Below are 14856 nucleotides of genomic sequence, written 5' to 3' on the forward strand. Positions count from 1 at the left end.
TTAACTTATCTTATACACACTATATGTCCATTCTGTCACAGTGCATAGAGTTAATATGGTCAGTGTGTAACTGTGGTGGAAGCAGGTGATGAACACCGCACAAAGATATTTTACTGATGTGGTCACAAACCCTTAAGTTCTCCTCACTTCTTGTTAAAAGACACATGACCTTTGTCCGCTGTGTTTCTCAACAGCCTCCCTGACCTGAATAACACACTGCCAAGTTTTAACCGCTTACTCAATCAAATCAAAGAATCAATAACTAATGCTGCTCACACCGTAAACAAGTGCACCCTTTGCCCTTCGGCTCAAACTTCGAGTAATACCTCATGCCCGATGAGTGATTTATTGTTGTGTTGATACTGTATTATACTACACACTGCTGATTCTCAGACAGATATTAAACAGATTTACAATTAAACTATAAGTCTACCACAAAGCCGTGTGTGATTTATGATTTAATAACAAGTTATCAGCCAAGTGATTCAATTTATGTGTTCATCTACTGATGTAATTAAACATGATGGGTTTACCTGTGTGTATAAAACAAAGCATGTTGGCATAATAATAGCATGAAACAGTGACCAGGATTGTGTTTACAATGGGAGGCTCTGACGTCCTTTCTGTCCACTCAGGATCCTGTATTTGTTTTAGGCTTTAACCTGACTGGTCTGACCCCGGTTCTGTCCACACAGCTCTTGATGAAAGAGCCCTTGTGACGGCAGATGTACGACAGCAGATCCCTGTAACATTACAGTCGTCTCAATGGCAGATACACTTCAGGTTTATAGTGAATAATACTGAGCTAAAGGACAGCTCTCCTGCTGCTGGGATAGTTTTTTTTAAAAATCTGTATAAGTTTCAGTAGGCTGTTTATACCTTATATATTTTTGTATTAAATCCATAAAAAGCATAGAATATTTGCGTCATTGAGGCTAAATTGTTCATACAATCCTTGATATAAGCGTATAGACATATACCTTCACAGGTTTACTGTGGTACTGTTGATCTTTATTATCTGTACACAGAGAACTTTGATTTATTCCATTTAGGACAGCAGCACCATCTAGTGGACACAGTCAGAACTTACAGGAGGAGTTGGACTATGTGATCGTCTTCATTTATAAAATATTTATTATAATCACTGCAATATATGTGATTACTGGTGAAAAAAGGCTCTTTATCATAAGTAGCCCATATATATACAGTATATATAGTTGTGTTAGAGTGTGTTTCTGTAGGGTTTATATATTAATCGGTGCTGCACAGCTGGTGCTAATCAGCTAATCACACATGGATGGAAAACAGGTGTTTGTGTCCTGAAGCAAAGAGATGTCAAAATGCATTCATGTTTTTTCTTTGTTTTGACTTTTTAAATGGTTTAATAATTTTGCAGGTTTAAAAGTTTCTATTCTTTAGAAAGCAAAAATACATTTGTTGCCATATTCATATAATTAAAGAACAGAATAGTGACACTTTAATCGCATCTTTTTGAATTCTTAGATGATTATTTTAAGATAAATCTGAGTACTAAGAATCTGAAGTCTACTAAGAAGTCTGATATACACAGTGTTAAATAACCTGAATTAATAAGACTATACCTAAAGAACAATATGTTATAGTTTAATATCACTAAAGTAATAAATAAATAAATAAATAATATATAGGATTTGTTTGGGAGAAATAAATAATAATGAATAACTCATTTCACTTTCTATGCGTATGTTTTTGCTTTGAGGCTACCTAGAATACTGGCTCTTGTTATAGGAAATGAAACGCCAAGAGAAGAGGGGGGGAAGACTACAAGTCCCACAATGCAACAGGATGATCCGATATTAAATTGGGAAAGTACGGAACTGTCTGAATGTGCGCTTTACTTTCGTTTTCGCTTTTTTCTGCTGAGTAACTGTGAGTATCTCTGCGTCGTGCCCGGCACTGAATTGCACACACGAACAGCTTATTGCTGCTTCTCTGCGACGCGCTGAACTTTACACGCTTTTACAAACTCAATTAAAGTCCTTCTCGCCCTCAGAGACGACATGGCCGCTCTGGGAATTCGCGTCGAGTCGAAGAAGCAGGTGAGCACGAACGTCTGCTAGCATGATGGGAAAGTGTTAAATACGGACATTTTAAACTCCCATTACCTCCAAACTAATGGCTGCTGTGTCGGTGACGCTAAGAGGCGAGCAGGCGTTCAGATAAGAGTTTGTTTTGACAAGTAGACAGACAGCAGGGGGTCATACGAGGTTATCACGTAATTATCACGTCATTAGCCTCCAAAGGGCCTGTTGAGTCGTGTGAATAGTTGTTATATCCTCCATACAGCAGGTGTCAAAACATAAAGGAAACTCATTTCATATCTTCATTGCAGGTGGATGACTTCTGCCAAAACCTCACGAAGGAGGTAATTTCTGCGATGGTTACACATCTTTCCCCAACTGCGGCTGTAAGTGTGTCACATTGAGTGTTACAGGATTGTGACTGTTTGTCTTTGTGTGACAGGCGGAGCAGCTGGTTTCAAAGTTCTTCCCTCAGAAGATCGAGGAGCTGGAGATGCTGCTGAAGGTATTAGAAATACTTGGGGGTGCTGCAGGGGTCCTTCGGGGTCACCTGGGGGTTTCTTCCACCCCTCCTGTTCCTGTCTTAGACAACAACAAAAACACTCTTTTATAGTAATGTTTCTTGAGATAAAGTGTAATCAAATAAAGGACAGGACAAGGATTTTCACAGTCAGAGAAAGTAAAAATGTGCATCCTGCTCTATGGTCAGTTTGAGACTCGGTTTGTAAAGTTTAGTCAACTCGTGGACTCTTCGGGGGGCAGCCTTTGTGTCAGTCCCTGATAAAGTTGTGTTTTCTGTCAGACGTCTTTCAGCTGCGATGACCTGGCATCCTTGAAGGCTCCACTGGACATCCCGATACCAGACCCGGCTAAAGAGGAGGCCAAACGCAAGAAGAAAGAGGAGGTAGGTCCCACCCTCTGGAGGTTTAACCCACCAGTGCTTAAATGTATCTGCTCCCATGAAAGGAGCAGATACATTTAAGCACTGGTGGCTTTACAGAGGTAAGAGGCAAATTCAGAAAGCACCTCAGAGGCTGTAAGAGGTTGAATGAATTGAAACCCCGTATTGTGCCGTATCATATAAACGGGATTGGTTTTACAGTAAGGATTTAAGCATTTTATTTTCCTAACCTTTGAATTTCCTCAGCAGCGCTGCATAAAAAGCCTCTCAACTGGGAGCCTCAGCCACGGGTTTATATTTAGCATTTCATAAAATATCAAGACACAAGAGTCCTTTGTTACCATGGCAACCGATCGCTGTGTAATTTCCAAGGGCTGTTTTACAAATTGGCCGTGAGTGGGCTTTTTATTGGAGTGATCTTTCAAAAAAATAAAAATAAAAACCTGAATAGATGCGAGTGATTTGTTTATTTGGCATGTAAACATATTCAGGTCATGTTTAATTTGAGTAGTAAGGGATGGAAGTATCCTGCGGGTGCTTCACGCAGCACTAAACGATCACTGACTTTAAGATGAAAGCAGAATAATCACTCAAGGATAAGATATGAGTCTCACCCTTTATTGTATCTCCTATTTATACAGCTCCAGCGTCACAGTTGCTGCCGTGTTGCACACGTTGATTTAGAGGAGGAAAGAGTGTAACCAGCCAGTGTCTCTAGTTTTATGTGGGGAAAACGGGTTGAAAGAATATTTGAGATCATACTGCAACTCTTGGGAACAATCTTGAGGCTCTTGGAGTGCATTCAAAAGCCGTGTGCAAGAACCAGGGGCTGCTGGAACTAGGTTACATTTCTTTTACAAAAAAAAAAAAAAGATCAAACATTTGACATCTTCATTTAGCCAGCCATGGAAAAAAAATCACGTGGGTGAGCTGTCTGAGAGATTAATAGGCAGAGAAAACTCTTTGACCTGCTGCCTTCTGTTCTTATGATGCAGAAGGAGGCGAAGGAGGGGAAGAAAGACAAGGATAAGGACAGCGATAAAGAGGAGGAAGATTCAGGTAAATGAGGAGACGGAGATGATGATGTCAAGTGATAAAGCAACATACTGACTGAATGTGGGAGAAACATGGTGGTCAAATACTGTACAACACTGTCACTTTGTTTAATCCCTGGGTTTTGTTTGATTGCAGTCTGTTATGAGGTGATGGTGGTAGATCAAAGAAAATATGAATGGAGAGTGGTGTTTAAAAATGTTCATACTGTATGCCAGGATGGTGATTAATTTCACAAATCTCAGTGCACGAGCTAAACCATAATAATAACTTGTCAGAGTTTGGCAGCTACAGTTATTCTGAAAACATGGAATAATTATTAAAAACATTAGAGCAACAAACCAATCTCTGCCAGACGTTATTGCCTCTCTACCTGTTCCCTCACCAATAATATTGAAAAAGATATTCTCTTATGAGAAAACAAAGCCATTTGTATGTGAATGATCTAAATTGAAAAGGAAATCGTCTTGGGAAGCAGCTCAGGCAGGTGAAACCCAACTAAAGCAGTATTTTCTAATGTTGTGACTGAGTGCAGTGATGTTTGGGGATGTTTTGTCCACCAGGGCCTCCCTGTGGTCCCATCTGCAGCAACGAGCGAGTGGAGAGTCTCCTGCAGGAGGTCAAGCCTCAGATCCAGACACTTAAGGAGAAGCTCAACACGGTCAGCCTCCTAATTAGTCTCAATCATGAAACAAAACTCGCTTTTAAGTATGCCATGCAACACTGGTTGACACTGGTTACATAACCGGTCTGTGTTTAGACCTGCTTTAAATGAGGATATCTTAGAAGTGTAATAATAGCAACGCAATGACAAACTCATTTATTACACTAGAGGTGAATAAATTCAAAATTTCCTGGCAGGTGTCGATGTGGGTGCAACTCCAGATCCCTAAAATTGAAGATGGTAACAACTTCGGTGTGGCCGTACAGGTTGGTAACCATTTGTTGAAGCATGTACTGTTAATCTGTCGTGTGAAATGTATTCAGTTAGGGTTGATGTTTTTGTTGTGGTACAACAGGAGAAAGTCTTCGAGCTGCTGACCAACACACGCACCAAGATCGAGGGGTTCCAAACCCAGATTTCAAAGTAAGAGCACACACCGACACAGCTAGTTTGTGGTGGATTTTTCTTTATTTGTTTGAATGATAAGAAGATACAGCCCCATCGTCTCTTTTCATCAACACTGATGTAGTCGTTTGTGTCCCCGTCCACCTTCATCCACCCACACAGGTGTCAGTAAGTTTGGTTGGTTTAATAGCTCTTTTAGGTTTTCAGTTTCAGATGATCAAACACCATATGCAGTTTTCAGCATCATAGCTGTGTTTTTTAGCCCAAACAAAAAACGACAGTGTTCAGGAGCTGTTAGCCAGTCCCATGGACTAATACCACATGCAGTCCTGAAAAGAGATAGAAGTCATACTAACTGAATACACCTTTATTAATGGCTGCAGGGACTTCCAGACGTTTCAAAGTTTGACATCTTGACTGTTATTTACAGCTCCCTTCAGGAACATCTGTGTAATGAGTTCACGCATCAGTGCGCTCAGTGCGAAATGCAAGAACTCCTTCATTTTTAAGTGAAACTACGGAACTTTTGAGAGAAGAAATTATACAACTTTCCCCTCATACAATTCATAGGCAATAAAACACACTGTTGCTCAATTCAGTACACTGAGTACACTGGCTGATGTGACCACTGACATATGTAAAGATGGACATCGCGTCTCCACTTCCTGCTGCAAAAATGAAGCCAATAGCCGCATAGGGCCGCTGCCATCTTACTGGAGCCAGCTGTCAGTCATGACATGCTTCACTTTTGGGGAGCTGTCATGTCATCCATCTTATTTAGAAATAGTCAATGGCTGTGACCAGTAGCTTATGGTGGCTAATATTAGCTAATGTTAGCAAACTTCAGGTCAGGTAGTGATATCCTGTTGACAAGTAACTTCTCCTTTGTTTGTTTGTTTTTAGATATTACAGCGAGAGAGGTGATGCTGTGGCCAAAGCCTCCAAACAATCCCATGTGGTCAGTATCTCACGTTGTGTATCTTGAGCCATTGTAATACAGATATTTCCGTTCTGTTTCCGTTTATTAATTTATTTTAGTAATGATTTAATTGGAACTCAGAGTGATAAAGAGAATAAATGAATATAAAACATATGGATGTTCATTGTGCTCCACCTGCAGACTGTATGCTCTATTTATGCTATTTTTAAAATGTTCTGCTCTGCACAAATTGGGTACGTACAGGTTGTGCCGTCTCCTGTATGATTTTGCATATAAACTCTGTTGTGTGCTTTTTTTTTTTTGCTGCAGGGAGATTACCGACAGCTGGTTCATGAGCTGGACCAGTATCAGTACTGTGAGCTCCGCCTTGTGGTCCTGGACATCCGCAACACATATGTAAGACGCGTACCCCCTCATGTTTTATTTCATATGTGTGTTTGTGTGGAAATGTGTAAAAACTGTCGACGCACAACTGATTTGACAACCATCTGACTGCTTTAAAGAGTGCACGTCATCTGAATATTGTAAATCACATGTATCAAACTTCATACACCATCTGTTGCAATCACGCACTGTATTTTGAATAAAACCACCCACACATTATAAAATATTCCAGCCATGTCCCAGCAGTAGTGACGGTGGCTAAATGGAATCCATCCCTTCTTAATAGGAGGGTAATTAAACTAATTGCTGTGCTTGTGTTAAATTGATTGGTGTTCCATCTTCCATCCATTAATCACTGTTTGTCTCCTTCCTCTGGCTATTGTCCTCGTGTGTTTGATGCTGTTAATGAACAAGGCGGTACAGGTGATGATGAAAGGAGCTGTATGACACGATTACAGCTCTGGATCTGGGCGTCTCTCTCGCTTTTATCACCGCCCCTAACCTTTTTTGTCTCTCTCACACGCTGTCTATCTTTCTTCTATCTCTCTCGCACTACATTTCCACTGATGTCTCCTCTCTGTATCCGTCTCTCCAGGCCGTGCTGTTTGACATCATTAACAAGAACTATGACAAGATTAAGAAGCCCAGAGGAGACGGCAAAGCTCTCATCTACTGAGACTGACTCCAGCACACTCACAGTCTTTCTAACAAGATACAACCAGTGTAGTATGACACTCTTATCAAGTAACAATACACCTTCTCTGACAAAAAAGTCGTCTTTTTCATACTGTGCTTTCATTTTGGTTCAGATTACAAAATAAAGTAACATGATTCTGATAAATCTGTCTGTGCTTCTTTTGTCCAAATGGGAATTTAAAATGTGTTTTTTTAGCCTAATATTTACGTACAGTGAAAGTAACCTTCATGTTCATAAAGGCAGAGTTATGTAATGTTGTCAAAGGTAAAACACTATACCTACATTCTCTTCACAACCTTAATGATAAGCCACGACTATCAAAAACTCTGAGCTTTCAAGGTTACATTCACACCCTCAAAACACCCACTGAGGGCTTCATACTACTGCTGTTTGTCAATCTCTGTGCTGGTAAAAAGTCCCTCTCCTGGCAGACCAGGACAGCCCCAGCTCGGTTTGAGTCTGTACCATCCCTGATAGAGTCCTCTCCATCCAAGGTAGCCCAGAGCTCCCCCCAGCTGCTGGGAGGGGAACTGGGGGAAGTGTGCGAGCAAACACAGCAGCAGGAACATCAAAACTGCAAGTAGAAGTACACATAAGAGGAAGATGAACCTTAAAGGGCCACCGGGCGACCTCTGCAGAGGCTCTGCCTGAACCAGGTGAGGGCCAAAGACGGACATTTCCTCCACCAGCAGCAGGCAACACAAACAGAGGATGAGGACATCCTGGGATACTTCGTAACCTCTCCACACCATGTTGGCTTGGAGACAGGAGGCCTTGGTCTGGTCCTCATGCAGGAGCAGCAGGGGCTGTACTGAGGAGGCAGCGCCTTGGGCATCCTGGGCCGGGGTCATAGGTTCATAACAGGTTCCCGCTGCATCCTCCAGCAGGGCCAGGAGATGCCGACAGCCCCACCAGAGCAGCGCCACCACCCCTATTCGAGAGAGGTGGCGGAGGGAGAGAGAGGGGGAGTGGCGGGCTGAGGTGGAGAGGAGAAGGATGAAGGAACCCGTGAAGACGCAGGTCCAACCCCAAGTGGACTTAAGGAACTTCCTGTAAGAGAGCATTGATGCAGAAACCAGTCAAAAAGACAGTTATTTAATCTACTTGAGTTTGTTGTGCTGCCAAAGGATACTAATGGCTCCACAGTATGAGTTATATGAAATGCATTAAATAACCTCACAATAAATGCAGAACACCAAGCATAGCATTATGGGTATTCAGCTCATGTATAAACTTGTATGAACTTACTTGTATTTTTAAAGTTGGATAGGGACCACAATACACACAATATACTGTACAATATTAATATATAACTTCTGATGGATTTATACATGGTCAGGAAAGCTGTAATGCTGTTACAATGCATAAATTAAAAACGCTTTGGTGGGTTGCCAGATTAATATGGCAGCAGAGCATCCAGCAAAAAAAAAAAATCATAATTTACTACCATTATAATTGGAACCAAGCCTTTTAACTTCAACTGCACAGTGGCCACAAGTGACATTGTCAGGATAATGGTAAATGTTAAACCAAAGTGAAAGAGTGGCTCAAGTGGAGAGGAGTCAGTTCAAGTTAGCTAGCATTAGCCATCATATTTGTATGTATTAAAAATAACTATATAGAAATAGCCAATCTTCTCACTGAAGGTCTTGTCTGTTTATGTAAGTCCTACAGAGGAATCGGAATTAAATTAAGACTGTTTCATAACCAGTTAAAAACTCCATGTAGTACCTTTAAATTTAACTGGTCTTTAATGTGCGTTTAATGAGGTTTTGGCTCAATGACACCCATTCAGGACAGCTTTTAATGAGCGAGAACATCCAACTGAAGATCACACAGTTACTTTCTCAGTTTCCAGCAAGAGCAGCTAGTTATAAACATGACATTTCCATTTAAATCCAGAAACACAGTCATGAACTCCAGATTTTCTGGAGCTCTCACCTGTACAGGTAGTGGTTGCTGTTGGCGAAGATGCTGTATTTTGACACCCAGAAGCTCAGCACAGGACCAAACAGAACCAAACCAGACAGCATCAGGTGGAAGTGTCCTCTGACCAGGCTGCTTCCCAAAACTCTGGCCAGTAAGTTTGTAAGTAACACCAGAGCGGCATTCAGGAACCTGAGGATGAATTTCCCCGGCAGTATCAGCTCTGCAGCCATCTTGTGTAACTTCTCCAAGTTGATCTCTGGCATGGAGCCATTTGAGGAGTTTTCATTCTTTAGATCCATGTTTATCTACTCCGCTTGTCCTCTTGATGATAACTTTTGTAGTTTTGGATTAGATTTTGTTTATGTTTTCCTCCTCTTTTCTCTTCGTGTCAAATTAGAGCCGTGTGGCGGAGTCTGCCTCACTTTCCTTTTGTCTTTCAAAGCCACACCACTTCTACTCTGGGAGCCTTTCTACTTTATCACTGTCAGGCGTGCAGGGCAGCACATGGTTTTAAAAAAAACAACCCCCTAAGTCCCCTTTCCCCTCCAAAGCCCTCCCCCCTCCAGAACACAGACTCACAGTGAGGACATGGTAATAGCTGCTGCTGTAACTGACCCCATTATTCTTAAAACAATGATCCAACGTGTTGTGAATTTGATCCCATTAGATGGCAGTTGATGATAAAAACAATAAAGCACAATTTGTGCATAAAACAGCTACTTTGCAATCAGACTTTCTGGTGTAATGCAACATTGTTCAATTACATTCGCACTTAGGATCAAGAAAGTCTTGTCTATTCCTGCAAAAAGGATCATTCTGACATAAAACATGTCATCTGGCTCCTTCTTTGGCTCTCCTTTAGTCTCTCCATTCTTAGAATCAGCTGCTGGAGCCAAAACTAATTTAAGTTATAAACTGTTGCCAGCCTGCATTTGGCGCCTTGAACAGCTGCGTTTCTCACAGCACTTTCAGTCTTTTTTATTTCCAGGCCCGTTCCTCAGGCCAGAGCCTCTTAAACCTCTTCAACTCCCAGAGCCAAATTGAGTAAATTTAGTCTTTCCATGGGATTTGTGCTCAATAAAAATGACTAAAGCTGTTTTCACAAGCCAGGACATCCAGTCCCACTACTAATGTAGACTCCAAATCCATACCAACAGAAATACTGCAGGAGTCCATATGTACGAGGGAGCTGCATTTGTTTTCTTTAAGCGACACAGTTCTTACATAATAACATGTAAGGAGACATGTAACTGTATCTGCTGTTACTTTATACCATTTGCTTTTTCAGTTGTCCAAATGCAAAACCCCCAAGTGTCTTTTTAATTAAAAACAACTAGACACAGTAATAAGAAAAGCATTACTTTCTAGATGAAGTGTTGCTGACCTGCATTCCTTTCATTCGAACTGCAGCGGAGATAAACTATTACCGTCACTGTGTTGGTGGCTTTTTAGAAGAATCTAATTTGCATCAAGTAGGAACTCTAAGTATAAATCAAACAGTCATGGCAAAGAATATCTGTCTAATTTTAGACCACTTGCTGCATTGCTGCCATTACAATGACCTTCAGGCGACTTTGCTGTAGTTCCTGTAGCTGCTAATTGTCAGTTGTGTTATGTGCTACTGGAAAAGTTGTATTTAGCCAAATGACAAATTCAGAACAAAGAAACTACTAAAAAAAGGATGAGTTTAAAACTATTTCCCACTGAGTTTCATGTGACGTTTGTTCGGCAAATGGACACTTATCTCCATTTAGTTAACAGGATATGTAAATGTTGCACTGTCTCCTCGTCCGACTCCTGCATGTTTAAAGCCCGATAAAGCAGATTTTAACACAACACAGTAAGTCCTTCTTCATAACAGCAGCAACTCAGTAAAGAGCTTTAGTCCATGGCGATACATTTAAAGAGAGGTTTTATTGTTCCTGTAAAACAACGGTCTGAGAGTGAAATATGGGCTTTGATATAAACACCTGAAAATTGCATATACAGATCAGTGTGTAAGTTTTGATCCACGCACACACACGCACGACCACACACACACCCCGACCCTTCAGCCAAAATCTTGACTTCCAACATATTCTTACTCAGCATTCAAATGCTTTTAAACAGATCACAGGTTTATATTGGCCAACAAAAATTACTTAGACTGAGGGCTTGTGTTTACAGAGCTGAGTGCTGACCCAGGATCAATAATATAACCTCAACCTGGACAGTTAAACAGAGTATGTTTGGGCGTCCTGGTCTCCTTGGAATGCTGGAAATATCTGACATAGCAAAGAAGTTTCCCTGAACAGTCTGACCAAAGTGGTGAGCCGACGGTAAGCTCAGGAAAGTCACTTAATAGCCAGGTTTAGGAGTTGTGACTCTCACGTAGGCTCCTTATAGTAAATCAGGTGTACTTTAAACGTGACGGACCCTCAAATAGGACACACCTCATTTTATCCAGAACAGCAAAGTCAAAATTGAGTCCAAATCAGCACACTGATAACTATCTAAATACACTCCCTGAACGCACATACCATTAAAATACTATACATTTATACAGAATTATCACCCTCACTTTCTCCCTGCAATATCCAACGTTGATTTTTATGTTACTAACTTACCATTAAATTTCGACGACTCGTTAAGTAAGTGCAGTGCTTGGCGTTTTGAGCTTCAGCACATTTGAGTGAAGTGTTTCAGGCCAAAATTCAAAAGCTCTGGCCTGTTGATTTTGCAGACAGTGAGGCAAAAACAAAAGACGGACAGAAGTAGGCCGTGCCGCTGCGCCCAGAGTGCACTCGCCAATGTCAGACTATAATGCCTTCCAAATGAACACTTCACAACCACGCTATAACTGTAATCATTAATATCCAGCATTGAATTATAAAGATATTTAAGTCTCTCCCAGTCCCAGTCCAGCTCACGGTCTTCTTCTGTAAGGCCAGCCTCGCCCCTTCTGCGGTGATGTCACTTCCTCTGAAATCTTTTTTTCCTCTTTTGTCTCTTCTTCTCTCTCTCGCGGCCTCAATGGTCTTTCTCCTGCTGTGAGCCCCTCTCCCTCTCTCTCTCCTCCTCAAGAGGATGGGTCTGTCTGTGCTCCCACATTCGCACCGCTCCGTCCCACTGTGGACAGACAAAAGGAGGATGAGGAGAGGCGTCAGAGCTAAAATGTCTTATTTTAACGTTAGTAGCTCTGATTTCAAGTTCCCTATTTTCCTGGGACGTTTCCTGTCCCATTTACTTAAAATTCTTATTTCTACTGGATTTATTAAAGCTGAAATCCATAACATATTTAAACTAAAAATAGGTCGAAAAACAGGTTGTTCGCATTCAAGTGCCACTTTCACCAAGGTTAAACTTCCTGTCTTTGCACCAGTTTCAGTGACTTTGCTCTGCGTAGAAACTCACTAACTTTCTGGCTCAAAATTCTCTCATATATTTGTTGCCATTTTTGTTCTTTCATCTACTGAATGTAAGGATGATAACTATCATTTTGGATGTCATATTTTTCAGCTTTGAGTAAATAGTCTTGTTTTATCACCAGCTAAGAGATAAACCACTAAAAAGTCAAATGTAATGCAATATACATTAGAAACAAGACATAAAATACTTATATATTTATAAATATATTTCTATATATAGTCCATTTGATTCTCTGTCATCAGCAGAAAACACATCAAATCATCTGACTTCTTTTAACTCCATGGTATTCTATTACTGGAGGAAACACGGTCTGGTTTAATTCCCCTCAATACAAAACCAATTCGAATATGTGAAGAGTTTTCTTTTGATTCACTGCAATATTTATGATCACAAGCTTTTACACAGACTCCAGTTGAACAGTTTGCATTAACAGCACTCACAGAGCTGCTGACGATGTTGTCCTCGTATGGGTGCCAACTGACGTCCCTCACACACGCGTCATGACCCGACAGTCTGGAGACCACGGCGCCCGTCAGCACGTCATAGACTGGACAGACACAAAGACCCTATTTAGCTGCTTGTAGGCATTTACAGCAGATTAGGTCTCTTTAATCACTCTCACACACAGCAGAAGTGCATTGATTTTCCATGTAAAAATGACAACACGCAGTTAGGCCGGGTTAATTGGCGCTGACACTACTACACATTGCAGACGCACACACGGGCTCTCGGTGACACTCACTGATGATTTTGCCAGTGGAGCAGCCAGAGTAAATGAACCTCTGTCCGGTGCTGAACTCCGGAGAGAAACGGCAGCGGATGAGGGTGTGCAGAACGCCGTGACCACGGTAGGTCATCACTGATGTGTCGCCCGTCAGCTTGTGTCTCTTTAAGGCTGAGAAGGTAAATACAAACAATATTTTTGAGACCTTAGAGAGTCTTAATTAACCTCACATTGGTAAGGTACAATTTACTAAGACATACAGAAATCATTTACATCTTAAACCTCTGGAAGCTCTCGAAAAAAGTGGGTAAACTATTTTTATTTTATTTTCTATTTTTAGGTGTCCCCCTCCCCCCTATGTCCCTGCTCCATCTCATTATCCTTCACCTCTCCTCTACACCCACGTTTCACCTTTCTGTCACTGGCCCTCTCGCCCTTCTTTTATAACGTCATTCCATCTTTATCTCCTCCTCTTTTCTTCCTCCATGTGACCTCTCCTCCTCTACTCTCCCTTCCCTCCTCTCTCATCCTCCCAGTTACCTCCGTTCCTCCTCACCTCTCTGGGGAACCTGCTGCCAGCGGTAATCCCAGTTTTGTTGGGTGACAGCCAGGCGGGAAGCTGCCAACCCCTCTTTGGGAGAGAACTTCCTGACGTCCCAGAGCTTGATGGACTGGTCCTTCGAGTTGCTGATCAGGTAGCGTGCGTCACCCTGGCGCAGTCACGACACAGGTGACCAAATGTAAAAGTACAGAAAACAAACCTCAGAGTTAGACCAATATAGCGGACTACATAACACATACTGGGCTAATAACGACATTTAATTAATCAACTTCCAACCAGTCGTCCGTCAAATGCAACTACCCACAAGGATTTGTGGAACCTCGCATTGACAGATTGTTAAAATACCAGCAACATTCCTCTCCTCGCTCCCCCCCACCTTGCTGTGGATGAAGGTGATGCCATCTCGGTGGCCGGCCAGCTGTCCGACAGGCTGCGGTCTGTCCTCCCGCAGCGTCCGTCTGTCCCACACCTTGCACAGCGCATCGTCGCTGCCAGAGAAGAGCAGCTGGGACGAGCTGTCGGCGAACGCCACCGCATTCACGTCGTCCTCGTGGGCATCAATCTGATGAGCAGAGACGCAAAAGAAAGAGAGTCGGTGTTGCAAGCCAGCGAGCGTGTGTGTGTTTGTAAGATTGTGTGATAAATAGGCTAGCCCAACGTTTCAAGATGTGTTTGTCACGTTTTACTTAAAGGCAGAGCTGTTTTTCTGCAAGACTGAAGTGCGCTGAAGTTGAGACAATTACATTATCAGTACAGTTTTCTGCAGCAGATGAGCAAGTCAGCACTAAAAACAGGTTTTTGAAAGTGGGGCTACACAGTATTACTGTATAACTCTATTTGATGACACATACTCTGCCATTACAGCCATAACAACAAAAGCTAGAAATGCAAAGTCATGGTCGTTTGTAGAGATGCAGCCACTAATTTATCCTTTAAAGCGTAAGGATGGCAACACTGGCAATAATAAGCCCTGCGTGGTTCCAAGGATGGCAGCGGCAGTTGGTCCATCACTTTGGTCCAGACTGAAATATCTGATTCAGACATTCATGTGTAATCACTTTGGTGTTCCCATAACTTTTTATCTAGAAGGGCATTTTTTTAATTTGCCCAATACTTTGATTTATGACCA

General features: G+C 41.8%; 4 protein-coding genes across 4 annotated transcripts in view; 2 read left to right on the top strand and 2 right to left on the bottom strand.

The window, feature by feature from the left end:
* The window catches only part of LOC118324290 (myosin-7-like), a 165683-nt gene that overhangs the window by 51949 nt on the left and 98878 nt on the right, over nucleotides 1–14856 (top strand).
* On the top strand, nucleotides 1837–7244 carry psme1 (proteasome activator subunit 1). The gene is made up of 12 exons (XM_035655408.1): nucleotides 1837–1908; nucleotides 2033–2078; nucleotides 2372–2404; nucleotides 2503–2565; nucleotides 2863–2964; nucleotides 3957–4020; nucleotides 4578–4675; nucleotides 4876–4944; nucleotides 5034–5101; nucleotides 5987–6041; nucleotides 6333–6419; nucleotides 7003–7244. The coding sequence occupies exons 2-12, from the start codon at nucleotides 2040–2042 to the stop codon at nucleotides 7081–7083; spliced, it is 759 nt and encodes a 252-aa protein (XP_035511301.1). The 5' UTR covers nucleotides 1837–1908; nucleotides 2033–2039; the 3' UTR covers nucleotides 7084–7244.
* Nucleotides 5128–9532, bottom strand: LOC118323430 (fat storage-inducing transmembrane protein 1). Its single transcript, XM_035655399.1, has 2 exons — nucleotides 9046–9532; nucleotides 5128–8154 (listed from the first exon to the last, which is right to left on the bottom strand). Exons 1-2 carry the CDS (start codon nucleotides 9330–9332, stop codon nucleotides 7485–7487), a joined length of 957 nt encoding a protein of 318 aa, XP_035511292.1. The 5' UTR covers nucleotides 9333–9532; the 3' UTR covers nucleotides 5128–7484.
* The window catches only part of dcaf11 (ddb1 and cul4 associated factor 11), an 11263-nt gene continuing 7335 nt past the window's right edge, over nucleotides 10929–14856 (bottom strand). Inside the window, exons 11-15 of the mRNA XM_035655388.1 lie at nucleotides 14104–14289; nucleotides 13722–13875; nucleotides 13184–13336; nucleotides 12882–12988; nucleotides 10929–12141 (exon numbers count right to left, since the gene is read on the bottom strand). Of these exons, the coding sequence (XP_035511281.1) occupies nucleotides 12043–12141; nucleotides 12882–12988; nucleotides 13184–13336; nucleotides 13722–13875; nucleotides 14104–14289 (699 nt within the window). The 3' untranslated portion in view covers nucleotides 10929–12042. The remainder of the gene's footprint in view (nucleotides 12142–12881; nucleotides 12989–13183; nucleotides 13337–13721; nucleotides 13876–14103; nucleotides 14290–14856) is intronic.

The sequence above is a fragment of the Morone saxatilis genome, unplaced genomic scaffold (genome assembly GCF_004916995.1).
Source record: "Morone saxatilis isolate NCDOM2014 unplaced genomic scaffold, NCSU_SB_2.0 Contig0, whole genome shotgun sequence".
NCBI lineage: Eukaryota > Metazoa > Chordata > Actinopteri > Moronidae > Morone > Morone saxatilis.

What these genes read in the sequence shown, in the direction of transcription:
- psme1 (XM_035655408.1), top strand. Translation starts at nt 2,040, where the DNA reads ATGGCCGCTCTGGGAATTCGCGTCGAGTCGAAGAAGCAG. An exon ending in GCGTCGAGTCGAAGAAGCAG is followed by an intron (nt 2,079 to 2,371) that starts GTGAGCACGAAC and finishes TCTTCATTGCAG; the next exon opens with GTGGATGACTTCTGCCAAAA. An exon ending in TTCCAAACCCAGATTTCAAA is followed by an intron (nt 5,102 to 5,986) that starts GTAAGAGCACAC and finishes GTTTGTTTTTAG; the next exon opens with ATATTACAGCGAGAGAGGTG.
- LOC118323430 (XM_035655399.1), bottom strand. Translation starts at nt 9,332, where the DNA reads ATGGATCTAAAGAATGAAAACTCCTCAAATGGCTCCATGCCAGAGATC. An exon ending in AGCAACCACTACCTGTACAG is followed by an intron (nt 8,155 to 9,045) that starts GTGAGAGCTCCA and finishes GCTCTCTTACAG; the next exon opens with GAAGTTCCTTAAGTCCACTT.